The 27,915-nt window shown below is 42.0% G+C and overlaps 1 protein-coding gene across 5 annotated transcripts in view; it reads right to left on the bottom strand.

The window, feature by feature from the left end:
• MTA3 (metastasis associated 1 family member 3) overlaps nt 1-27,915 on the bottom strand; it is a 157,544-nt gene that overhangs the window by 86,664 nt on the left and 42,965 nt on the right. For all 5 annotated transcript variants that reach the window (XM_040993156.1, XM_040993158.1, XM_040993157.1 and 2 more), the window contains exons 5-6: nt 11,472-11,535; nt 5,970-6,087 (exon numbers count right to left, since the gene is read on the bottom strand). In XM_040993156.1, the coding sequence (XP_040849090.1) occupies nt 5,970-6,087; nt 11,472-11,535 (182 nt within the window). The remainder of the gene's footprint in view (nt 1-5,969; nt 6,088-11,471; nt 11,536-27,915) is intronic.

Raw genomic sequence — 27,915 nt, 5'->3', positions numbered from 1 at the left:
TTTCAAGATGGAGAATGAGACATATCCCTATTTAAGGGAGAGGGCATTTAGCCTTGCCATGAAGATGCCAACATCTCACAGGAATTTCAGAATGAGTGGATTTGATTCTCAGCTCCAGCTCCAGCTCCTAGCGCCAGTTTTCTACTAAGGTAGACCCTGGGGGACAGCAGTGATGGATCAAGTAATTCTCCTTTAGGACTATCTGGGCAATTCCAATCTGCTCAGTTTCCATATCACTGAAACAAGAGCCCATGAAAACCTCCATCAACACTGAGATCCTATAAATAAAAATAACAACAAGCTTGTGTAAAGCTTCTTTGCTTCACATAATGTTGACAAAATGTAGGCCCAGCAATATTTAGACTCACGCACTTGAAAGGCAGAGTGACAGAAAGACACAAACAGAGGGAGGGAATCTTCTATCTGCTAGTTTACTCCCAAATGTTCACAACAGTCAGAGTTGGGCCAGGTGAATCGAGGAGCCTAGAACACCATCTGGGTGTCCCAAGTGGGAGATAAGGCCCCAAACTCCTGAGCCATAATATGCTGTTGCCCGGGATGCAAGAAGGACTGGAAGCACAGCAGGGGGGACTCAAACTGGCAGTCCAGTTCAGGATATGCAAGTTCCAAACGGTAGCCTCCGTCTGCACCACAATACCAGCCCCCCAGTAACTATTTTAAACGTGAGCCCTAACTCTACAGTTGTATTGTAAGATTTCTAGAAAACACCAACAAACTAGTTCTTCAGTATCGTCCTAAGAGCGCTTAACGTTATTTAAATCCTCTGAAGAACTAAGGCTGTATATAAAACTGTCATGCTACAGGACCTTTCCTGTACAACCAGAAATACTGCTCTAAACACAATTCATGTTCTCTGCATCTGCCATTAGATTGCCATTATACTTTTATGTTATCTTTCATTCAGAAACACACAAACGTCAGTTATTGTTCCTTACTCAAGCCTGTTCTCAAATTTCTGGTCATCAAATTAAGTTATGAATCAAAGAAGTAACAAGCTACTAAAACAGCATCATAAAAATAAATATAAAAACAAAATGACGGGGCCTGGCGCAGTAGTCTAATGACTAAATTCTCACCTGGCATGCACCAGGATCCCATATGAGCATCGGTTCATTCCCGGCTGCCCATTTCACATCCAGCTCCTGGCTTGTGGCCTGTGAGGGCAGTCAAGGACAACCCAAAGCCTTGGGACCCTACACCCACACAGGAGACCAAGAGGAGGCTCCTAGCTCCTGGCTTTGGATCAGCTCAACTCTGGTCATTGTGGCCACTTGAGGAGTGAATCAGTGGAGGGAAGATCTTTCTTTGCAGATTTGCCTTTCCAATAAAAATAAACAAATCTTTTAAGAAAAAAAAGACATAAAATGGCAGGTTCACAAAAAAAAGCAAACTGTAGCACATCCTAACTCAGTGTTACCGCTGCCACTTAACCAGGATATTAACTCCAGCTCTATAAGCCATGCCCATACAAACATGAACATGGGTATTACCTTTCAGCCCCACACCCGCAGCCATACAAAGGGAAATTTGGCTTTTGGACTGCAGCAACTCCCAAAGATACGTCCTTCAAACTGGTCTCTAACTTTCCCTGTAACCAGATGAACTTCCTGTGATGACAATATCCATGTATTACAAATGTGACTTAACTACTGGTGCATAGGTGAAGAAATAAAAATATTTTGTATGTGCTAAATCCTTTAAGCTTATACAGATCCCAAAATAATTTTTTGGTTATAATAAAAAATAGCATTTTTTCATAAAACCTATAGATACGAAATTTTTCTTGCTAAAGATGAACACTTACAAATACAGCTAACAAGCTATAGACTTAAAATAAACTTAACAAAAATGTGTAAACCCTACATGACTAAAAATGCATTAAAAAAAAAGACTCCCACTCTCACATTATCCAAACGTAGCTTTAAAGAATGGGGGAAGTGGTTCTGGTTAAGACTTTTTGATATAATCAAAAAGTATGCTCTTCTGCAATTGTAGCAAAAGTAAAAAGGACAATTTTCTCCCTTGTGATAATCAAGTCAAAGATGCAGTTCACTTAAACATTAAACATACACAATAAGAAAGCACTGAGAGTGCCTGGCACAACGGCTCAATTTACTAACCCTTCCCCCCTGCAAGCACCAGAATTCTAGATGGGTACTGGTTCATGTTCTGGCTGCTCTGCTTCCCATCCAACAATGTGTTTGTGGCCTGAGAAAGCAATCGACAGCCCAAATCCTCAGAACTCTGCACACATGTGGGAGACTCAAAGGGAGCTCCTGGAACCTGACTTCAGATTGTCTCAGCACCAGCCATGGAAGCCATTTAGGGAGTGAAGCAATGGATGGAAGATCTCTGTTTCTGTCTCCCCTTCTCCCCTGCTTTTCCAATAAAAAAGAAAAAAAATCTTTAAGGGAAAAAAGAAAAAAGAAAGAAAGAAAACACACAGAGTTGGGGGTGGTGATAGGTGTAGCCAGAATATAGCACAGAACTCACTTAATAGGAACCCACTTACACTCCAGGAGCAGATCTAAGAGGAGGCCATGTTGGCCAGACTGTAGCACCCAATGGCACATGTAACGGCAGAGACAAGGGAAGACCATTCCAAGATGGCTGCTACCACCACTCACATGCATGAGATCTGGGGCTGGGAACATAGGTGATAGGGGAACTTGGGAAACTCCCTGCTAAGCTGCAACTCCTACTGGAGAGCACAACAGCTAGTGCTGCGGATAGGCCATGCTAGGCCAGGCAAGGCTACAGCACTTATCAGCACTTGTGTGGACCAGGTCTAAGGACAGGACAGGCGGGGCCAAGCCTTAGCACCTGTTGGCACGCAAGCGAGCCAAGACAGGCCATACCCAGCTGGGCTAGGATGTAATACCTGCCAGGAAGAGCTAAGATTACAGGTGGGCCAGGACAGGCAGCAAGAGGCTAGGAACAGGCCTGTTAGGGGAACTTTGGGTACTACTCTGCTGGGCTGCAGCTTTCACTAATAAACACGAGAGCCAAGGCTATGGGCAGACCAGGCTGAGCAAGGCTGCAGCACCCATAGGTATGCATGTGAGCTGCGTCTGCCAGCAGGCAGAGTATGCTAGGTTCCAGCATCTGCTGGAGGGCATGAGAGCCAGGATGGGTGTAGGAAAGACCAGGCTAGGCTGTGGCACCTACTGGTGGTTCAAATTAGAGCAGGACCTGGGGTTGTGCCACACTGGGCTAGCTGTAACACCGACTGGTGAGAGCTGGGAGGGTGTGGGCCAGTCAGAATAGGCCATGACATGGGCCCGTTCATGCCAGGATTAGGGGCAAGTCATGTCAGTAGCAGTGCCAGCAAGCACACGTGAGATTTGTTACTGCAAACAGGACTAGTAGGGGAACATGGGGACCTTACATCGTAGGCCACAGCTCCCACTGGTAAGCATGAGATAAAGGGTTAGGAGCAAGCTAAACCAGGCCTGGGCTATAGCACACACTGGCATACACATGAGCTGGGTGTGGGGGCAGGCTGGGCACTGTCAGTTCACAACACATACTGGTACACCAAGAGCCAGAAGAGGGTGCAGGCCAGGTCAGATTCAACTATAACACTTGCCAGTTCATGTAAGGGCTGGAAGTGGGTCAGGTTGGACTAGGCTGCTGAACTCACTGGCAAGACTTGGGACTTGGGAGCACACAGCGCTGAACCAAGACTGTAGTACCTACTGGCAAATGCCAAGACTAGGGGCAAGCCATTCCAGATTGGGCCATAGCCCCTGCTAGCACTCGCAAGAGCCAGGGCTAAGAGTGGACCTGGTAGTGGAACTTCAGTTAATTCCTTGCTGGGCTGCTGCTTCCGCTGGTGAACTTGACAACTGGGACTAGGGATGGGTCAGTCTGGGGGCAGACCAGGCTAGGCTAGATTACCATACCTGTTGGAACACATGAGACCCAGAATAAGTGCAGGACAGCAGGGCTAAGCTACAGCACCACATGGCAAATACCTGGACTGGGTACAAGTTATGTCAGGCTACACCATAGCATCCCCTTACTGGCACAAGATCTGGGGCTGGGAACATAACTAGCAGGAACGATGGGCACTTGCCTAGCAGGTTACATCTAATGCTGGTAAGCACAGAAACCAGAGCTAGGGGCAGACCAGGTTGGACAAGGCAGCAGCACCAGTTAGCATATTGAGGGCTGGGTCTGGGGTAGGGCTTGGCTGAGCTAAGCTACAACACCCACAGGTGTACATGAGCATCCAATGGAACAAAGGTTAGGTTGAGCTATGCTGTTGCAGAGGCTGGCAGGTGCAAAAACCTGGCCTGGGGACAGGCGTGGTGGGAGTTATTGGGGGTCACCCTAACTAGGCCACGGCACCTGCTGGTATGCACAAGGACTAGGTCTATGGTGGGATGATTAGACTAGGTCACAGCACTCACAACATCCATCCATTTGCATGAGATATGGGACTTGGGCAAAATGACAAGAACATTGCATCCACCAGTATATGTGTTGACTGCTGCAGGTGAAAATATCTGACCCTATACTAGCTGGCACAACAGGACTCAAGTCTGAGGAAACCCCAGGCAGGGTTTCTTGTGCAACACCCTAACTAGACCATTGGACTCAAACCCTGACCACAGGAAAAATCACAGGACCTTGTGTGGTCCAACCTTGGAGTACATGTACCAGGACTGGGCTTCCTCAGTTGTTGACACCTGTACAATGAACAGCATGCCCAGATGTACAAGGGGGACATGATGGTCAGATCATCTAGACCTGTAGGGGATATCAACTGCCTCGTCAGTGGATAGAAAGCAGAAGAGGGTGGATAATTCTCCTAGCCAAGCTTCGCAGCAAGTGTCTGGGTGTATTGATGCACTAAAGTGGACTTGGTTAGCCAACAGACTTTGGAAAGATTTTCTCAACCTTGTACAAATTAAACCAACAACTTATCAAAAATATCAAAAAACACTCAAAAGACACCCTCAGATCACATTTCCCAAAACTGGGTTCTCAAAGGCATTGTCAAAAGACCATCCTCTATCCCTGGGTTCTGATGTAGTTTGATAGGAGGAAGCGCCACTTCCCCCTCCTGCTGCAGACACAACTTAAAGAAAAAAAAAGGCCCACAAGGGAAGTGTATCCCTCTCAATCAGGTAAGTAATATTAAAAAGAAACTAAAATAATTTTTAAAATTAACTAATTCCCCTCCCCCCACGCACGCACACAAAAAGTGATTGTGGGCCTGCACCATGATATAGGAGGCTAAGCTTTCTCCTGTAGCACAGGATTCTCACATGAGTGCTGGTTCGATTCCCAGTGGCTTCATTTTCCATCTAGCTCCCTGATTATGACCTGGGAAAACAGTAGAGGATGGCCTAAGTGCCTGAGACCCTGCATCCACAAGGAGAGTCAGGTTCCTGGCTTTGAACTGGCCAGCTCCAGATGTTGTGGCCATTTGGGGAATGAACCAGAAAATGGAAAATCTTTTACTTTCTCTTTCCTTATCTCTGCATAACTGTCCTTCTATTAAGTTAATAATAATAATATAACATGTAAGTAAGGGTATAACACATCAGTTAGATTTCCACTAGGACACGAGCATCCTACATCAAAGGAAGTGTCCCCACTTTCAAGGCAGCATCATGCTAATATGCAACCTGGAAGACAGATGGCTAAAGTATTTAGGTCGCTGTCACATCCACCTAGAGATACCTTGAGGTGTACACACAGGATACAAAAAAAGAACTGTGCCATCTTATTAAACAGACCTGTGCATGTGCAGATTTTTGTATTCTTGAGGATCTTAGAACCAAAGTCCCTGTGCATAAAATGGGATGTAGATTTCAAAAACTAGAAGAATTTTTTATGTGTCTTCCTAAAAATTGCTTCTTCCATGTAAAACAAGAATATCTAGGTTTCAAGATATCATTGTTTGCATAGGTCTTTAATCCTAAAGAAAAACATACCTTCTACAAGCATTTCTGGAATGTCTGCTTGGTATCGGGGTCCCACTCTGATTTCACCTTTATCAGCTAGCAGTGTTTTCACTGAGGGGTCATAGACCAATGAGTAGAAAAAGGTATCCTGAAATGAATGACAGAAAGTACTTAAGTAAACTTTAATTTTCCCATTTTTTATAAAAAAATTAAATAAATTCAATGAAAACAAAACCACAAAGAGAATATACAACATCATTTAGTGAATGCTTTCATGAATCATTAACTAAAGGATGGCATTACTGTCATTGTATAAAACAATTCAAAAGTACATTATGCCAAAAATTGCTTAAAATAGATTATGAAGCTTGACTGTTATAAGCTAAAATAAAACACTAACCTCTCTAAAATAGAACTTTGAAAACTAGAAAGTTAAATGATAACCAAAAGTAAGACACTTCAAGTAATCTACTGAACTTGCAAAGTCTACCCCAAAGAGCAGGGGTGCCAAGAATGTCAGGCACTATTACTTTTGAAATATTCATCACACCTACCTACCTACCTACCTACCTACCTACCTTTCTTTCTTTTCTTTCTTCATTTTCATTTAAAAGGCAGATTTATAAAAAGAAAAAAAAAAAAAAAAAAACTAGAGACAGAGACAAAGATCTTCTATCTGTTGGCTCACTCCCCAAGTGGCTGCAATGGCTAAAGCTGAGCCGATCCAAAGCCAGGATTTTCCTCCAGGTCTCCCACACAGGTGCAGGGTTCCAAGATCCTGGCCAGCCTCTACTGCCTTCCCAAACCACAAGCAAGGAGCTGGATGGGAAGTAGAGCAGAAGGGACACGAACTAGCACCCATATGTGCTCTGGTACTTGCAGGGTGGAAGATTAGTCAATTAAGCTATAACGCTGCAGCTGGACCCAGTGCTCATCACATTTTAATAAAAAAAAAAAATTAAAAGGCATGTCACACTAAATAAACAACACAAAAGTTGTACTTTTCCTAATTAATTTATCTTTGTAGGTATCTAATTGAATATTTACTCATTATAATCCTTCAGTTCTTCAAATATTGAAGCAAAAGTATAGGTATAGAGAAGGTATATAAACATAGTCATTTGTACCAGCAGTAGCAGCAGCCCAAACCAACACATGTGTGGTGCAATGTGCTAAGCCACCATTTGGGAAGCCTGCATCCAATCCATATTAAAGCACCAGTTCAAGAACTGGTTGTTCTACTACTGATTCAGCATTCAGCTACAGTGTGTGCAAAAACAGCAGAAGTCAGTCCAAGTACTTAGATCCCTACCAATCATGTGGGAGACCTGGATGGAGTTCCCGGATGCTGGTTTTGGCCTGGCCCTGCCGAAGTCATTATAGCCATTTGTTGAGTGATTCAGTAAATGAAAGATCTCTCTCTCTTCCATCTCCTTTTCTGTTACTCTGTCATTCAAATTAAATTTTTTGCTGAATTCTACATAATCACTGCACATGAGCTGAACCAGTAAAGTAAGGTTCTTGCTTCTAGTTCCTAACATGATTCAACAGATGAAGTACATAGCAACCTATATTACATCCTAGTAGGGGACCTCAAAAAAACAGACTAGTAAGGTGCAAACAAAGAGATGCAATCTGTCAAACAGTAATGTTGTCTTCTCTTTGATTTTGAAAAGATAATGACAATGAGAAAAGGAGAAGAAAAAAATTTTCCAGGGAGAAATTCTGTGCCATATTTTAAAGACAGGTCAATGTCAGAATAAAAAATAAATAGATTGCTAAAAGAAAATTACATGAGGGCAGCCACTGTAGCACAACAAGTTAAAAAGCTACTTGGGATTCCTGGATCCCTCACCCAAATGTCGGGGCTCAAGTCTCCAACTCTGATTCCAATACAAATTCCTTCTAATGTGCCTATTAGGCAGCAGATAGCTGATTCATTCCCTCAAATGACCAAAATTTAGTCTATTCACAACTAGACTAGACCAAAGCCATGCGCCCAGATCTCCATCCAGGCTTTCACACAGGCAGCAGGACACAGGAATATGAGCCATTCTTATATTCCTCCATAGGCACAGCAACAGGGAACTGGATGAGAAGTGAAGCAACTGGGATTTGAACTAGCACTCTGAGATGGAACGCCAGATTTGCAGATGACAGCTTAGTTCAATGTGCTACAATGCCAGCCCCTGGATTTTTTTTTTTTAAAAAGAAAATCACAACAATGCATAACAATTAAAGAATCTACATCATTAAAGAATATTACTCAAGACGCTGTCACGGGCTCAACATCACATTTAAAAGCACAGATATTGGGACTAGTGCACTAGCCTAGTGACTGAAGCCCTCGCCTTGCACACACCGGGATCCCATATGGGTGCCAGTTCATGCTCTGGCTGCCACGCTTCCCATCAGGCTCCCTGCTTGAGGCCTGGAAGGGCAGCTGAGGAAGGCTCAGGGCCTTGGGACTCTGCACCCATGTGGGAAACCCAGAGGAGGCTCCTGGCTCCTGCCTTCAGATCGGCTCGGCTCTGGCCATGGCAGCCACTTAGGGAATAGGCCAATGGACAGAGGCTCTTTCTGTCTCTCCTTCTCTGAGGATCTGTCTTTCCAATAAAGATAAATAAATGTTTAAAAAAAAAAAGCAGATATCCCAAGCTACTTTAATCAGTAAAATTTATAGTATGGTACAAACCGATTTTTACCATGCTCTACACCAGAATGAAATGAAACAATGATTCAGAGACACATAAATTGCTTAAAGTCTAGATTTGTATGTGCTATGGAAAAATACACAAAATATGAGTGTTTTACAATAAAAGTTGCAAAGAAAGAAGAAACAATTTCAAGATCATTCAGTTGAGTCAACTTTAAGAAGAGTTAAAAGTAAACTGTTCTTTGAATCATCTCAGTATCTTACTATGACCACAAAACAGAAGATTTTTCAGGGCTGGCAGCACACCAAAAAAAGGTCCCATAAGTGAGTAAAGTATACAGTGCATGTGGTTTTATTTATCCGAATCTGCTCCTCCGTACAAAATGTCAAGAGTCACTCTGCCACCCACATGGGAGACCCAGATGGACTTTGTAACTGAGTTTCAGCCTGGCCCAGTCCCAGCCACTGCAGTCCTTTGATTAGCCAATCAATAGATGGAAGGTCTGTCTGTCTCCCTCTCTCTCTCTATCTTTCTCTCTCTCTCTCTCCAACCCACTTGACCCTTCCGGTTCTCTCAGTATCCCTTCCATCCAAATAAATAAAACAATTGAAAGGAAAGAAGGAAGGAAGGAGGGAGGGAGGGAGGAAAGGAAGGAGGGAGAGAGGGAAGAAGACCTAGTGGCTGGTGTTGTGGTTAAGATGCCACTTGCAACACTATCATCACATATAGAATCCCATCTGAACCCCAGCTGCACCAGTTTCAATCCAGTTTCCTGCTAATGAACCTGGAAAAGCAGCTAAGTATAGCCCAAGTGTTTGGGTCTCTACACACATAGGTGAACCAGAAGAAGCTCCTGGCTCCTTGTTTTGCCTTGGCACACTTCCAACCTTGAGGCCATTTGGAGAGGGCACTAGCAGATGGAAGACTTCTCTTACTGCCTCTTTACCTCCTTCCTTCCCTCCCTGAACCCATCCAAAGCCAGTAGCCTCTCTCAGGTCTTCCACGTGGGTACAGGGTCCCAAGCTTCCACTGCTTTCCCAAGCCATAAGCAAGGAGGTAGATGGAAAGTAGAGTAGCTAATATGGGATCCAAGAACTTGCAAAGGGAGGATTAGCCAATTGTACCATAACACGCAGCCTAGGAGGAGTTTCTTAAGGGAATCCCCACCTAGATCATTGCACTCCATCTTCAACCTCAGGGAAAAGCACAGACATGTGGACCAATTCTGGAGCAAATGTTACAGGATGGGGTTGCCTCAGTTGCTGACTCCTGCCTAAGAACAGAGCGCATACCCAGATGCCCAACGAAAGGACAAGATAGCAGGCTCATCTAAGTCAACAGAAGACTTTTGAGTCCCTCTCCAAGGATGGGAAGAAGGGCAGGCTGAACAACATTCCAGGCCAGGTTTTACAACTAGCACTTACGTCAGTGGACACACTGAGGCAGACATAGATACCAACAGGCCTTAGAATTCCTTACCTCTGGTGCAATAAAGCTAACAACTTAGAAACTCAGATCAGGACCACTAAGTGACATCCTCTGAACATTCTTCCCCACACTTGGAGACATCAAATGACCATCTCCATCCCCTGGCACTGATGTAAGTCTGACAATAAGGAGCTTTGCATTTTCTCCACCACCACCACTCCCTACCACAGACACAGAAGGGAAAAGGGAAACATTTATCTCACCCACATTCCCCCACACAGGCACTCTCTCCATTCTAATCAGAGACCCACATTGATCAGCAAACCCCTCACCTTTATAGTAAAATTAAAACAGAATTAAATTTAAAAGATTTGTAAATAAAATAAAATAAAATAGATGAGTATATTGCCAGAGCCTCTAGATTAACAACTGCTAGAGCAATTAGTGAGTAAAATTAAGTGGATAGAGAGAAAATTCTTAAGATCTGTACAAATTACTAACAACAGAAAGAAAAATATATACTAAAAAAAAGTTTGTCTCTTAAATACATCTATATAATTCACGAGAGCAAATTAAGCAGCCACTTGTGGTATCGATATCCCATATCCAAGCACCAATTCAAGTCCCAGATACTCTGTTTCTGATCTAGCTCCTTGCCAATGTGCCCGCAGAAGATGGTCCAGGTCCTTGGGCCTGTGTCACTCACACATGAGACCTGGATGGTGTTCTAGACTCCTGCATTGGTCTGGTCAGGAAATGGTTGATGTAGAGATCTGGAGAGTGAAACATTAGGAGAAAGTTCTCTTTGTCCCTCCCTCTCTCTGTTTCTCCACTTCTCGTATATTTTTTAAAATAATATGAAAACTAAATTGGTAATAAAATATTCCTCCCATCATGTAAATGGTATTGTGCTAAAGGCCACCAAAAATTATGCATAAGGTAGAATGTTCTGCTTATAAGAATTCCTTTGTTCTTGTAAAATGCATGCTCTGATTCAACTTGCTACATATGCTTCTTGTTGGAATTTAATGAAACAAACATGTATAAATGACACAAATTTATTTGGATTCCAGGAAAGAAAGTAGACCACCAATAATAAAAAAATTGCATCCAGAAGAATCAAAAATAAATTTTATTTATTTAAGACACAAAAGCACCAGAGGCTTGAGTTCAGTAAATCAATTACTTCATACAGCCAAAAATCTACTTACTATAAACTAAATCACGTGTTATCCTTATAAAACTCTTCCACCACCAAAAGAAAAACAAAGAGGTATTATCTTACTTAACCAAAAAAATCCACCCAAATACAATTGAGAGTATGTTTTTACTAACATATTACCATAGCAATATAACACAACTTCAGCAAAAAAAAAAAAAAAAAAAAATTAGTTCAAACATTTGTGTCATGTGAAACACAGGGGAAAAAAGTATGGTTATAAATTACCTCTTTTTCAAGATATGACAGCACTGATTCTGTCTCATTCAGAAGGGCAACACTGCATTTTCCCCTGTTGAAAATTTAAGAAACACACGTCAGGCAACAATGACATACACAATTAAGAATATCCAACATGTAGGAAGGACTGGGATTGAGAACTTAGATGTTACTTATGCATATCTGGCTCACTTCACAGTCCTGTTGGTGGACAACCTATTTTAAAAAGCTGCTTTTGTTGGCATTTATTGAGAGGCTCACCTGTGGGAAGAATTGTGTCAAGTAACACAAATCATTTTAAAGGCTATTTCCCAATTATTTAAGGGAAAAAAAGAATACAATGACTCCTTCAATGTACGAGTCAATTTCTAAAGGAATCAATGGGCATTATGAGATAATTTTACACAAGGAATCTTCAAAGAAATCACCATAAAAACCAACACCTGAAACAATGCACAGATCTCTTCTTACATCCTCCCTCTCGCCCATAATGTAAAAAATGGTCTCCCCCACTATCTCCTCATCCTTGACCCTTCCCATCCTGACCATGTGAACATCATCAAAAATAAAATTAAAAATAGTAATCACGCTCAGATCTTTTTCAGCAGTCACTGTATATCAGAATCTACAGAAAATACAAATTCATACTAGGATATAATAAACCTACCTTCTCTAACACTGCTCTGAAGTCTAATTAAATTTTTCCCTTTTTCTAAAAAAAGTTTTTATTTTCTTTTTACCTGTTTAAATAGCTGACTAGTTAAAATTTAAACCAGAAGAACTTTTACACAAACAGACAGCAAAATGAACACCTACAGATTCACAGACCTCAACGTCTGAGAGCATCTACCTTCGATCATAGCCCCGGAGTGACAGTGGTAAACTGTTTCTAAAAGGCTTGTCTAGACGCTGAGAAAAATCGAAGTTATATAGTAGTTGACTTATTACAAGCACTTTCAAAATGATCTTCATCAGCTTGAAAAATGAAAAACTGCTGTAAACTTCACTGGAGAATTTTAGTAGATTATTCAAGCTCTGGATATTGGTCAAGGCTTATAAACTATCTTGAAAATCCTACAGTGTCATGTGATTTTCTAAACAAAGCAACAACATCCCCAAAACCAACATCAAAACCACATACATCACACTGTAAAAGAGCAAATCCACTGCATAAATATGCGCTAGTGTCTCCTGCTGCATTAACACAGAGAAGTACAATTCAAAGAAAACAATTGCTAAAACAAAATACTGAAATTAAAATGCTAATACACTGCCCAAAAGTTTCAGTATTTAAACATTCTGCAATTCTAGATTCAAAAAAACAACCACCCTGTTATGAGACATCTTTCTCTAGCAACCCTATTAGGTTCATTATACTTAGGCTTCTCTGGGAGCATGCAGGATCTCCACATTATCTTATCAAACCTCTAATTTGGTTACCACAAGAGTTTCTGGTAAAAAAAAAGGTTTCTGCTTTTCTGATATTTTTTTATTCATGGGTATCAGTGAAGCAGAAAAATTTCATGTTATTACATCAGCACACATAACAATTCTTGGTCAACAATTACCTGACGTGCTCCAGAGAAACCGCTCTGCTGCCTCAAGTAAATTTCATGGCCTAGCAATATGCGGTCACACATGCAACATGCTCAAACAATAAAGCAAGTTGCTAAAAATAGTCTTTACTTATTTTTCCCTCCAATATAGGCTGACAAGGCAAGGCTCTTCAAAAACTTCATGGAAATAGAACAAAAAAGGTAAATTTATTTCAGAATAAGAATTTTTTAAAACCTTGCTTATCAGAGGGCTTCAAAACCCGTATCATGGGGAAAAAAAAAAAAAGCTATGCATGGAAAATTTTTCCCACCTAAATAAACTTCTTTTAAGTCTATTTTTCCACAGACATTCTGAGGTACCCACATATGCAGCCAGCATTGTGGCGTAACAGGAAAGCTACCACCTACACTGCCAGCATTCCACAGGCACAACTTTGAATTCTGGACACTCCACTTCAGATCCAGCTCCTTGCTGATGTGCTTGACAAAGCAGCAGAGGATGGCCCAAGCGCTGCACCCATATGAGAGCCCTGAGTGAAGTTCCTTGCCCCTGGCTTCCGACTGGCCTAGGCCCGGCCTTTGTGGCTAGCAAGTAAACTAGTGAATGCAACATCCTCTCCTCTCCTCTCCTCTCCCCTCTTCCCTAATCTCTCTCACTTTCCCTTTCTCCCTCCCTCACTCTTGTTCTCCCTCTCTGTAATTTAGCTATCCAAATAAATGACTAATCAAACCTCGTTTTTCAAAAGTTAGTTAAATCACCTACAAGGAATTTGGCCTTAAAAGGTTCACTAAAGTCAGTTTATTTCCACAAAGGAGCAAAACCTGCTAAGTATTATAACAAAACCATTGTTTTGAAATTTTTGCAAAAATTTGTTTATTTTGAAGGCAGAATAACAGAGAGAGAAAACTCTTCCATCCACTGGTTCACTCCCACGCGGCTGCCAATACCAGCATTGGATCAGTCAGAAGCCAAAAGCCAAGAGCTCCTGCTGAGTGTCCTACATTAGTCAGGAGCTCAAGCACTTGAGCCATCCTTCATTGCTTTCTCAGATGCGTTAGCAGGCACCTGAGCCAGCGCCAAAATGGATCCTGGCATTTGCAAGGTAAAATTTAGCCAGATGAGCCACCATGCCATGCCCAAGAAATAAATTTTAAAAGAAAAAAGTTTTTAGTTAGCTTTAATGTGGATACATTATACTTTTCTCAAAAATTAAAATCTTAACTTTTAAAATTTTCATGTACATATTTTAACAGCTAACAAACTAAGAGGCTAAGCAGGAATTCTTTTATGCAGTAAATATGAATATGTAATTAACACATGCACTATCATGCCAAGAAGTGTTGGAAAAAGTGGTTTAAGGAGAAATGTAATGTTTTGGGTTCCATAATGCCAAACCAATCATGGCTCACTGATTAGAAAAATGGTAAAAACAAATTTTAAAGTTCATTTTGTCTATTTGGAAGACAGGGTACAGGAAGAAACTGAGGGAACCATCGTCCAAAGTTTGGTTCATCCCTGAAATGGCAAACAACAGCCAGTTCTAGACCAGGCTGAAGCCAGGAGTTTGTGCTGGGTGTCTCACATAGATGCAGGCAATCAAGTACTTGCTGCTTTCCCAGGCACGTTAGCAAGCAGCTAGATTTAAAGTGGAGTAGTAACAGGCCTTGCACTGGTGACCACACAAGATGCTGGCATCAAAAGCCATTGGTGAAGTCCAAGCTAATTCACCTGAAGGAACAATGATCTAATTCAGAATTTAGAGAGACCAATTCCATCCTGCAGTCTGGCATCCCATATGAGCACTGGTTTGAGTCCTAGTTGATCTCCAAAGCAACTCTATCTTAAGCTAAGTATGGAAAGGTAGAGGAAGATGGCCAAGTTCTTAGGCCCCTGCCAACCACAAGAGAAATCTAGGCAGAGCTCTTAAACTAGAAGATTCTTTTGGGTCTCCGAAATGTAGGGACCCAAGGACTTGAAACATCCTCTATCACTTTCCCAAATCATAGCAGGGAGCTAGATTGGAAGTGGACCAACTGGGACTCAAACTGGCACCCATATAGGATGCCAGCACCATAGCCTATTATGCCACAGTACTGAGCCCCTACGTCGGGTTTTTCTTCTTCTTCTTTTTTAAGATTAATTTATTATTTTTATTGCAAAGTCAGATATACAGAGAGAAAGATCTTCCAACCAATGATTCATTCCCCAAGTGACCACAATGGCCAGTGCTGCACCGATCTGAAGCCAGGAGCCAAGAGCTCTTCTGGGTCTCCCACACAGGTGCAGGTCCCAAGACTTTGGGCCATCCTCGACTGCTTTCCCAGGCTGGATGGGAAATGGGGCCACCAGGATTAGAACCGGCGCCCATCTGGGATCCCGGTACATTCAAGGTGAGGATTTTTCACTAGGCTTTTGTGACAGACTAGATTCTGAATATCTGAAATAAATTTTAAAGAAACTGTCAAAGAGGAAACTAGGGTGAAAACTATGATAGTCCCTTTTTCCTTTTCTGTGAACAGGTGGAATGTTCCAAGGATTGGCAGTGGATACTGGGAAAATTCTCTCCAGGACGGGAAGGCCAACTGTTCTGTTAGACAAGCTCCCTGACAGTTCCCCATGGAAAACACATAGTGGAGACAGTATATGAAGTACAATTTGTAATTTCTGCACTGTAATTTTAGATGAAGAAACAACTCAATCCTAAATGGAGAGCTAAAACGGTCAATTCAAGAGGAAGATCACAATATAAACACGACCTTCAAAAACAGCGTGCTACACATGCCAATATTCACATGTGAAACCAGGGTATGTATGACTTTTCTGCTTACTGTATGTTTATTTTGGCCTATCCTCTAAGAGCCTTAGCAAACTATGCCATGAACTTCCTTATAATAATTCATTCCTTAAGTAGCATTACCTACAGTCATCAGGAATACTCTTTGGACTCATTCAAATTTTGTTTACAGATTCTCAAGAAACCTGTAAAATCCTATCTACCATAAGAGAAAAATGCTAGCACATTAACATGTGAAGGAAAAAAACTGTTGTCGTTAAATGAGATTCTAAATAAGCTTCAACAGTAATGACCACAGTGAACCAAGAGATAACCCACACTGCAGTTCTATTTTATTTATTATGTGAATAAAGAAATTGAAAAAACTTGGAAAATTTAATTAGGTCATTTTCAACAATTTTATGTGGCATTATACCCACTCACAACCACACATCTAGTGACCTCTTTGCAACATCTTTTGTGCAGTATTTTTTAACACCACAAGACTAAAATGAACCAAATAAATGAGAAATATAAACCAACCATAAAAAAAGAAAAAGCAGATTTTTATGATCCCATACGGAGTCATCAGCAAGGTTCTTCATCCATAAAACACAATGTAACAGCACCATAACTTACACCAAGACATAAATACACATACTTCATTGCTTATATAGGCACAGAGGTCTCCAGAAGTATACATAGTAGACTAGAAACACTGAGGAACTGGGGAAACTATGCAGTTTATTATCCACCCCATTTTTGTATATTTTGATTTTTGAACCACGTTAAAATTTCATGTTCTCTCAAACTCCAAAAAGAAAAAATAAAATTAAAAGGGGCGGGGGGTGGTCAGAGGCCAGAGCTGCAGTATAGAAGGTTAAGTCCCAGTCTGTTTTGTCATCATCCAAAAGGAATACCAATTTACGTTCCAATTGTTCTACTTTTGATCCAGCTACTGGTCTGGGAAAGCAGTGGAGGATGATGAGCCAAGTCCCTGGGCCCCTACACACACTTGGGAAATCTGGAAGAAGTTGCTGGCTTTTGATCAGTTGAACTTTGTCCATCATAGCTATCCAGGAATGGGGCCTGGCAAAGTGGCCTAGTGACTAAAGCTCTCTCCTTGCTTGCGCTGGTACCCCATATGGGCAGGAGTTCTAATCCTGGCAGTCCCACTTCCCATCCAGTTCCCTGTTTGAGGTCTGGGAAAGCAGTAGAGGACAGTCTAAAAAGCTTTGGGACCCTGTACCCACTTGGGAGACCCAGAAGAAACTCCTGACTCTTGCCTTCAAATCATCTCAGCTCTGGCCATTGAATGAATCAACGGACAGAATATTTTCCTCTCTGTCTCTCCTCTTTTGTGTATCTGGGATATACATTTCTTGTGTGTTTTACCAATGCTAAATAACTTCTTTAAGTCACTTCCAGAATAGTCTGACACCTCAGCTTCCTAAAGAGGGCAAGATAAATCTCAGTACTATATATTTTTATTCAGTGATGTAATACATGGCATCCCAGTGGGGTAGAAAGGGAGTAACAGTTCTAGAATCGTCACAAAATAATGGATTAAACAAGTGATGGCAATCCCCATCTCATTTTTTCTAAGATGCCTTTTAAAGTATAGCAAGGAAAACAGTAACAAGAAACTAAAGCCATCATACAGAGAATCCAAAGGATCTAGGATGGACTCCCACTGAAACTGTTAGATGTTTCTTGACAGTGGGATGCTGGACTCTGCCACTGCCCATGCCTGCAATGATGGACTTATCACTGTTTATGAGGAACTACGCTGTTGTAATGACATGGGGGAACACAGTGTGTGGGGAGGCAATCGGTAAGGGACTAGGGGAAATCCCAGAGCCTATGCTTCTGTATCATAAAATGATAATAATAATTGAAAAAAATGAAAAAAAATATGCAGAGCTTAAAAGTCAAAGTGTTTCTAAACAATTTATGAAATACAATTAGGTTTCGACATTATTTAGAATTTTCCTTAATGTCATTATCATTTGTGGGCAATGACAATATTCTTTCCTTTTTTTAGTATTTTTGCCTTTTATAGTTTTCTTTTACCAAGTTAGCTATAGTCTCTGGCAAATGCTAAATAGAAGACAGAAGTAATCTAGACTCAGAAGAAATGGAAGCTTGTCTTCTAAAAATTTCATACATCAACCATGAAATCTTAGCATTGAATATGAAGCTCTTTGGTTCTGAATGACAGGGAATGTACACATCGGGTCACTGCGCTGGGTGCGAGCACACCCTTTGCCCTTCGTCTTTTTACTGACAGATCACTTTATCTCTTATAGATAGTTATGTTTTTCATTTGCCATTTGGCTTTTCACTTTCTATATGACATTTAAGAAACATTGTATTATCAGCAATAAAGGACGCAAAAAAAAAAAAAAGTCCAAGCGTTTCCCAGGTATTTCTAAAAAGACTATCAGGAACAAGGCCCAAACGCCCACCATTTATATTTCTATTAAACATGACATTGGTAGTTTCAACTACTAATATTAGATAAGAAAAAAATCAGAAAACAGAGTTCATAAGACACATACAAAAGGAGCCAATGTTTACAGATGGAGGTGGCACATCCAGCAGAGTGCTGGCCAGCTTCAGTCTGAGAGAGCGAGGCCTGGGAGAGCAGCAGACAAAGTCCTCCCACGCAACTCCGGACCTCGCTATTCTCTTGAATATTCTCTCGCTATTTTTTCTTGAGGATAAAGAGTAACACAAAAAAATAATCCACTGATCGTTTAGGACACAGATGACTAGGCAACACAAGAGAACAGATGGTATTGTGATCACTTCAACAGCACAGACAGTAACTTCAAGGAGAACTGGGCCTGGCACAATGGCCAGGTGGCTAAAGTCCTGGCCTTACATGCACCAGGACCCCATTTGGGTGCTAGTTCCTCAATTTTCCATCCAGCTCCCTGCTTGTGGCCTGGGAAAGCAGTCAAGGACGGCCCAAAGCCTTGGGACCCTGCACCTGGGTGGGAGGCCAGAAGGAGGCTCCAGGTTCCTGGCTTCGGTTTAGCTCAGCTCCGGCCACTGTGGCCACTTGGGGAAAGTTCAACGAACAGAAGATTTTCCTCTCTGTCTCCTCTTCTCTGTATGTCTCACTTTCCAATAAAAATAAATAAATCAGACAAGATTGAGCGCGTTCAGCATGTCACGGCCTTTACCTCCCCCTTTACTCCAGATATAGAAAAAATGTGTGGAAATGATAGTCTTACCCACTTTCCTGTAGCCCTTGACATTTGTGCCCTAATTAACTATGTAAAGATTGTCAAAAATATAATTTAAAAATAAATAAATAAATAAATCTTTGTGCCCTGGTGCCACAGTGTAGGAGTTCGAGTCCTCACCTTGAATGCACCGGGATCCCATATAGGTGCCAGCTGTAATCCTGGCAGCCCCACTTCCCATCCAGCTCCCTGCCTGTGACCTGGAACACAGTCAAAGACGGCCCAAAGCTTTGGAACCCTGCACCCACGTGGGAGACCTGGAGGAGGTTCCTGGCTCCTGGCTTCGGATCAGCTCAGCTCCAGCCGTTGCGGCCACTTGGGGAGTGAACCATCGGACAGAAGATCTTCCTCTCTGTCTCTCCTCCTCTCTGTATATCTGCCTTTCCAATAAAAATAAATAAATCTTAAAAAAAACACACACACTGCATCTCAGATACAAGGAAGACAAAAACTTCAAAATTAAAATGGTTTGGACCCGGCAGGATAACTAGTGGCTAAATCTTTGGCTTGAATATGCCAGAATCTCACATGGGCATCGGTTCATGTCCTGGCTACTCCACTTCCCATCCAGCTCCCTGCTTGTGGCCCGGGGAAACTGTAGAGGTTGGACCGAAGCCTTGGGACCCTGCACCTGCATGGAGACTAGAAGAAGCTCCTGGGTTCAGATCAGTTCAACTGTGACCACTGCAGCCACTTGGGGAATGAACCAGAGGATGGAAGATCTTTCTCTCTTTCTTATATCTGTGAATCTACCTTTCCAATAAAAATAATTAAGAATTTATAAAAAAAATAAATGGCCTACCCTCACTGCTGATACATTACCCAGAAATTTCAGAACGCAATAGAAGAGAGAATTCTAAAAACAGTTGAGAGAGGAAAAAAATATATATAGTACAACAAGCACAAAGGACTTATACGGCATAAAACTAAAGTTCAGTGATGACAAATGTTTGATTACAACAGAATAATTCAGGGTTTTTTTTTTTTTTTACTATTATTTATTAGAAAGTTAGATTTACAGAGAGAAGGAGAGAGAGAGAGAGAAAGAACCTCCATCCATTGGTTCACTCACCAAGTGGCTGCAATGGCCAAAGCTGAGCCGATCCAAAGCCAGGAGCCAAGCAGCAGCTTCTTCTGGGTCTCCCACACCAGTGCAGGGTCCCAAGGTTTTGGGCTGTCCTCAACTGCTTTCCCAGGCCACAAGCAGGCAGCTGAATGGAAAGTAATGCAGCTGGGATACGAACCAGTGCCCATATGGGTACCGGTACATGCAAGGCAAGTACTGTAGCCACTAGGCTACTGCACTGAACCCAGTAATTCAATTTTTCAGGAAAAAAATAACTTTCAACTCATAGCTGAAAACAAAAGCAAGCTATGTATCAAGTATGTGCTATTCAATTATCTCTGAATCTCATTCCAGAATAGAACAAGAAATTTCATTAAAAACATGCAAAAGAATGACTAAGTCTATAAAACTGAGAACCTCAGTGCTATGTGACCAAACATTAAAATCATTACACAGACCATTAAAAAGATTAATTCTTTAAAAAAAGCTTTTAATATCAGAAATAGAGCATTTTTGCTTGCTGGTTCACTCCTCCTGAAATAATCATGTGGAGGGCAAGGCAGTGGGAAATGTACAGTCTATCAGGAGGCTAAGCTGGGAGCTGGAAACTCAGTTCAGGTCTCAAAAGCAGGTTGCACAAATCCAACCAAGCTGAGTCAGGACTACCTTGATCCACGGTCCACATTATCAAGAAGCTACAAGATGAAGTTCAGCATTTACTACAACCCAGGACTCCAGTGTAGGATGAGTGTCTTAACTGCCAAACCAAACTTCATTTTTTTTTCCCCAAGACTTATTTATTATACTTAAAAGAATGACACAGACAGACAGATCGGTTTTATATCTGCTGGTTAACACCCCAAATGGCCACTACAGCCAGAACTGGGCTTGTCTGAAGCAGTGAGCCAGTGTGCAGGGGGCAAAAGATTTGAGCCATCTTTCGGTGTCTTTCCAGGCCACTGTCGGAGCCATATCAAAGCAGAACAACCAGGCAGGACACGAAGCTAGATCAAACTTCTACCCAAAAAGTGTGAACTCTTAAAGCAAGACTCAAGTTATATGGTTGTACAACACTTTCAATGACTTAAAAGCCAATAAACTGTACATGTAACAATGGATAATGGTAGTTTAAAACTATGGGAATTTTACTGCAATTCTAAAATGAAGGGTAGAGAATCATTAAAATATATTGCACTACTTTGTAAAAAAATTCTTAAGTGGAGCTTGCATTTTTTTATAAGATTTATTTATTTTTATTGAAAAGTCAGATATACAAAAAAGAGGAGAGACAGAGAAGATTCTCCAACCACTGATTTACTTCCCAAGCAGCCATGATGGCCAGAGCTTAGCTGATCTGAAGGCAGGAGCCAGAGCTTCAGGTTTCCCACATGGGTTCGGAGTCCCAAGGCTTTGGCCCATCCTTGACTGCTTTCCCAGGCCACAAGCAGGGAGCTGGATGGGAAGCAGGGCCACTGGGATATGAACCAGCGCCCACATGGGGTCCTGGCATGTACCAGGTGAGGACGTTAGCCGCTGGGCTACCACACTGTGCCCTGGAGCCTGCTTTTTAAAACATACACTGAATGCACGAAGTTCGAAAACACAATGAGCACTATCACAGCTGGAAACAGCTTACCTAACCTGTGCCATGACACCAGCAGTCTTACCCACTAGCAGTCTGATACCAGCAGTTTAAAATCACACAGGGAAAGAAGAAAATGATATCCAACTGCTGTTACGAAAATAGAACTGACTTCAGAAACCTTCCAGAAAGAATCCTGGAACACATGCAGGCCTTTCCAAACATATTTTGACATCTCACTCTCAATTGTTCTTGGTCCTTCGCTCTTCTTTAAGTGCTGGAATTGGTTTTTCAATTTATGCTAATTTATACAGGCAATTCTCTTAAGATGTAATTCAGAACTGTTTTGAGTCAATTTTGAGAAAATATATTCTCATGATTTACCTTTTATTTATTTTATCATCTCTAATATTTAATTCCGTGCCTGGTACGATGGCTTAGCAGTTAAATCCTCGCCTTGCATCTGCTGGATCCTGTAAGAGCGCCAGTTTGTATCCTAGCTGCTGCATTTCCTATTCAGCATCCTGCTTGTGACCTGGGAAAGAAGTAGAGGATGGGAGACCCAGAAGAAACTCCTGGCTTCAGATTGGCCCAGCTCCAGCCATTGCAGCCACTTGGTGAATGAATCGGCAGATGGAGGATATTTCTCTCTGTCTCTCCTCCCCTCCATAAAATCTGCCTTTCCAATAAAAACAAATAAGTCTTTATATATATTTAATTCCTCCGGAAATATTTTGTATGTTAATTTTATGTATCTCTCTTTAGATGTATTTCCAGATTGAGGCAAGGTCATTAGCATTTTCTAGCAAATAGCCAGTGTTTTAGTCCTGACTCTACTTCTGAATCCAGCTTTCTGCTAATGTTCACCCTGGGAGGCAAGAGTTCTCAAAGGTCAAGTCCCTGACACCTGTGTGGAAAATCCAGGTGGAACTCGTGGATGCCAGCTTCAGCTGGCCTATCCTAACATACGGCTGGCATCCAGGGAGGGAAATAATGGATCTAAGATTACTCTGTGTTGTCTGTCTGCATCTATGTCTTTGAAATAAATAGTAGTAAAAATGGCCTATGTCTTTGGGCCCCCTATGTGGCAGGAACTGGGCCTATGAGCCCTGGAGGCTGGCAGGGCCTGGATCCTTAGACTCACCTGCACAGTGTGTGCTGGGCCCATGAGTGCTGGCTGCAGGGGGTCTAGCACAACCCAGGTCAGGCAGCCCAGGGTGCCAATGGTGCCAGAGGAAGCCCACTGGCCATCTGGTGGCACACATATGGGGACTTGGTGTATGGACTTGCTGAGGGTCTGGCAGGTAGCACAGGTAAGGGCGTGAGGGAGCCTGGGGTCTCACATCCAGGATTGGTAGTCTGACTGTTGAGTGCATATGTCAGAACCTGGCCTCCTCATTGGAAAACACAGAGCAATGAAAGGCAGATCCAGAATCACATTGAGGATATGCAGCCCACTGAGGTCTGAAAAGGACATCTGATACCATAGCAGAGGAAGGAGGACAGAACAAATCAGAAAAACTACCCCAACCAAAAAATGACAGCAAATATCTGGGCAAATTGAGACTCCTAAGGTCAACTGTGTCAGCCAATGGACCTTGGAAGAGTTTCCTCATTGTTGGAACAGCAAGATTGACAGCATTTCAGAACTACCAAAACATCTTGAACAGAACCTTCAGAGCACACGTCACACTGGGGACCCTGAGTTGATACTGGGTGGCCATCCCCTATCCCCAGGTACTGAGGTGGTTGGGAGGCTGGTGTGGCTTCTCTCCTCTTCTTCCTCTTTCCCGCAGATACAAGAAGAAAAAATAGAAAATTGGGAAACAATGATCACACCCACTTTTTACTAACCTTTGTTCCTTCCCACCCTCATCAACTATGTAAACACCATCAAAAAATAAACATTAACAAAAACAACAAAAAATTTAAACTCTTATGCTGGGACCAGTGCTATGGCATAATGGATACATCAGCCAGCTGCAAAGCAGCATCTTATATGGGTACCAGCTCTTGCCTGAGCTACTAAACTTCTGATCCAATTCCCTGCTACTGGCCAGGGAAATGCAGAACATGGCCCAAGTGTCTGAGTCCCTGCAAACCACACAGGAGGCCTGGGTGAAGCTCCTGGCTATGGTGTCAACCTGCCTCAGTTAGCCCTTGTGGCCATCTGGGAAGTAAATCAGCAGATAGAAGATCTTGTCCTCTTTCTGTAACTCTTTGTAACAAATAAATCTTTTAAAAATAAACACTAATTTCTGGGGCATTTTGGCTTTGTGAGTATAAAGTCACAGCCTACAACACTAGCATCTTGGACGAGCTGCCATACAATGTAGGTAGCTTTCCTCAATATGCCACAGCACCGGCCAATATCAATAGTTTTCCAACAGTATAAAACACTATCTTTTTCTTCTTCTTCTTTTAAAGATTTATTTATTTTTAGTGAAGAGTGAGATACAGAGAGGACGGGAGACTGAGGAATATCTTCCATCTGTTGATTCACTCCCTATGTGCCCGCAACGGCTGGACCTGGATCCATCAGAAGCCAGGCAACTCCTCCAGGTCTCCCACGCAGGTGCAGGGTCCCAAGCCTTTGGGCTGTCCTCAAATCCTTTCCCAGGCCGCTAGCAGAAGCTGTATGGGAAGCGGGGCCTCAGGGACACAAACCGCCACCCAAACAGGATTCCAACACATGCAAGACAAGGACTTTAGCCACTTGGCAACCGTGCCAGGCCCAAAAAACTATATTCTTAAATTTTGTTTTCTAACCCACCTCACACTTGACACAAAAAGAACACTTAGATATAAAAAAAATGCAAATAAAGTTTCAGAATGTAAACACAAAATGTATTCATGATCTTAAGATAGTGAATCTGGGTTCACTGTGGAACGTATGCTCAAGGTCCACTCTGTTCCTTCCTCTATATCAAATCTATCAGTAATATCTGTCAAACTGAGGAACGGAATTTTCCCAGCTTTTTTTAAACTGTTTTCTCCTCTTGTTGTTGCATTGTTTCTTTGCAAATTAATTTCTTACTTATTTTAAAACCCAATCTACCAACCTAGAACAAAGTAATGATGACAGCAGCTGCACTACAGAACAAGCCCTATTTAACAACAGGCAGCCAAAAAACACAGGTGGCTTAGCTCTATCGCCACTCCAAGAAAATTCCTGCAGTGCAGGGCCTAAATCCAAATCCAGCAGTGAGTGTCCACAGAAAAGAGAAATGGCTGAAGCCTCTACCTGATGTACCATCATCCCGTAAGAGCACCAGTTTGAGTCCTGTCTGCTTCACTTCCAATCTAGCTCCCTGCTAATGGTGCAGAAAAGCAGCTAAGCATTGCCCAAATTTTGGAGCCCCTGCACCCACACAGACACAGAGAAGGCTCCCGGATTTAGACAAGCACAATTCCAGGTATTGCAACCATTTGGGAGCAAACCAACAGACAAAAAATCTTTCCTTCTCTCTCTTTTTCCTTTTCTCTCTATAACTCATTCAAATGAACAAATCTGGGGCCTGCACTGTGTTATAGTTGGCTTGGCCTCTGCATACTGGGCCTTTCCATTTTCAGTGCAGTTTCCTCCTTACAGCCTGGGAAAGTGGTGAAGGATGGCTCAAATCCTTGGGCCCCGGCACCCTCACAGAAGACCAGGTTGAAGCTCCAGATTCCTGACTTCGGATTGGCTTAGCTCCAACTGTTGTGGCCATTTGTGTAACTCTGCCTTTCAAATGAATGTGAAATAAATCAGGTCCAACGTGGTAACCTAGCAGCTAAAGCCCTATCCGTGCATATACCAGGATTCCAAATAGGCACTGGTTTAATCCCCAGCCCCGCTTCCCATCCAGCTCCCTGCTTGTGGCCTGGGAAAGCAGTCAAGGACAGTCCAGAGCCTTGGGGCCCTGCACCTGCGTGGTAGTTCTGAAAGAGGCTCCGGGCTTCTGGTTTCAGATCAATTCAGTTCCAGGCTGCTTGGGAGGTGAATTAGCAGACGGAAGATCTTTCTCTGTCTCTCCTCCTCTCTGTATATCTGACTTTAAAAATAAAAATAAATCTTTAAAAAAATGAAGTAATTCCTTCAAATAAGTAGTAGACAAAAAGAGAAATATGCGTTAATATATAAATAAATAAATCTTTTACAATGAGAGGGAAATATGCTAATGATACATAAAAAGTGCTTTTGGGTGGAAGAATTAACAAAAAGGGGTTTTTTTGGTATTTTCTACATTTCAATAGTAAACTATGTTGCTTTCATTATCAGAAAGCAAAAATTATTTTTGTTGCACTTAGGTGATTTTAGTACATACTACAAATAAGGAAACAATAAACAGCATTCTCACAGCATTTTGTGGTAGCCAGGGCCATGGCACAGTAGGTCACATATCCAACCGCAGTGCCAGCATCCCATGGGGTGCTGATTTGAGTCCCAACTGCTCCACTTCTGATCCAGGTCCCTGGGAAAGCAGTGGAAGACAACCCAAGTTGTTGGGCCCCTGCACTTAAGTGGGACACCAGAAAAGAGATGCTAGCTCCCAGGTTCAGGTCAGCTTAGCTCTGGTAGTTGCAGCCTTTGGGGAGTGAATCAGCGAATGGGAGATCTTCCTCTCTGTCTCTCCTCTTCTCTGTTTATTTGACTTTGCCATAAAATAAATCTTTAAAATAAAATCTGCCTTTCAAAAGTAAATAAATCAATTCACAAATGTAAAGAAAAAGAAGCCCCCAGAATCACAATGCAGACAATAGAAGAGTAAGTTTAGAGACGTAATCCGAAATAAGGGCTAAATAATTAATACATCAACTTTCTCCACTGGTACCTGTCTTGTCATCTCCAAATTTACAAATTTTCAAAGTACACTCATAAGGGAATGTATACTATACATATGTGATGCCAATTTAAACAGTCACTGAATATCTGTTGGTGTAATAAAAATCTATTAATGAAAGTATTAGTCATACACACATTACAAAGACTAGCAAAATACAGGCATTGAGTTGGCATAATAATAAACTACAGTACTTTCTAATGTAGGCAGAAAATAATCTACTATTAAGTGACCTAAGTGACTGCATGAATGAAGCATGCTACTGCCCTTCTCTTTACCAAGGTACCACAAAGTGATTCTTGCTTGTTCCTCAAGCTCCATCTCGCACAGGAAGAGATCACTAACTGCACCTGGGAGGCTCCTAGGCTGTCTTCACACTTTACCCCTTAGTGGAATCACAGAGAGCAAAGAGCTGTGGCCCACCACTTTGGGCAGCTTGCAGAATCCAGCATCACAGTTCACAAACCACAAAGGACAAATCCCTTGGTTGGGTTTTCTCCTATGTGCCATAAACACCAAGGGAGTGCTGGGCATCTGATAATGTCCCTGAGGGGGAAAAAACTCAGCATTCATCAAATTACCTATCTTTGTTGCCAAAGAACCATGGGACTTCAGTAATTTTCTCCTCTTAAGCAGAAATAGATAAAGCATGACTTCAACATTAGCCAATGTCAGGGCCACTCCAATCGGCACTTGTTCTACAGCAGCATGTGAGCTGGTTAACACGGCTCCCTGCCTTGGCCAGAGACTGCCACTAACCCCACTTAGCTGTCTGCAAATGAGAGTTACAGATTACAGTCTACAATACTCCCCCTCAATTTAGGAAAAAAAAAAAAAAAAAAAGCAAGAAGCCCCAAATGCCTGTCTGCTTTCCACAAAACAAATGAATCACCACCCAATAAACTTAGAACTGATGAGGAAGGACGGTTGTCTTTGTTACCAAGCACTGAGTAAGCTCCCTAACACAGAACACAGATGATGTGTTCAACAACCATCGAATGAGCATGTACACTATGTGGCTTCTGTGCTCAGCACAGGATTGTCTTGACAATTTTTCAATACACTATCTCAGTTCTTATGGAAGATCAAAACACTTCATTAGTGTTTCCATTCCAGGCAGTCTGTTAAAGGAAGCCAACATTACTTGTAAACAGACTCAAACTATCAGGAGGGTAAATTAAAAATATACTTGCATATGTTTGATACAAATTTAAAACCATTCGTCAGACTCTTGTTCTAGCAAAATTCTGATGACTGGTCACATACTTTGAGCTTAAAATGAATCTTTATAATCTAGTACCTTCCAATTAAATAACACATGTGGGTCTTTAGCATTTGTTTTATACATATCTGTAGAAATATCTCAAATTATGTTTTCATGTTCCATCTCTTTGAACA

This window comes from Ochotona curzoniae, unplaced genomic scaffold, assembly GCF_017591425.1.
Source record: "Ochotona curzoniae isolate NIBS_2020 unplaced genomic scaffold, NIBS_Ocur_1.0 contig_883, whole genome shotgun sequence".
In the NCBI taxonomy this organism is placed as follows: domain Eukaryota; kingdom Metazoa; phylum Chordata; class Mammalia; order Lagomorpha; family Ochotonidae; genus Ochotona; species Ochotona curzoniae.
Note: the sequence above shows the minus strand (reverse complement) of the source record. Positions and strands in the feature narration are given on the sequence as shown.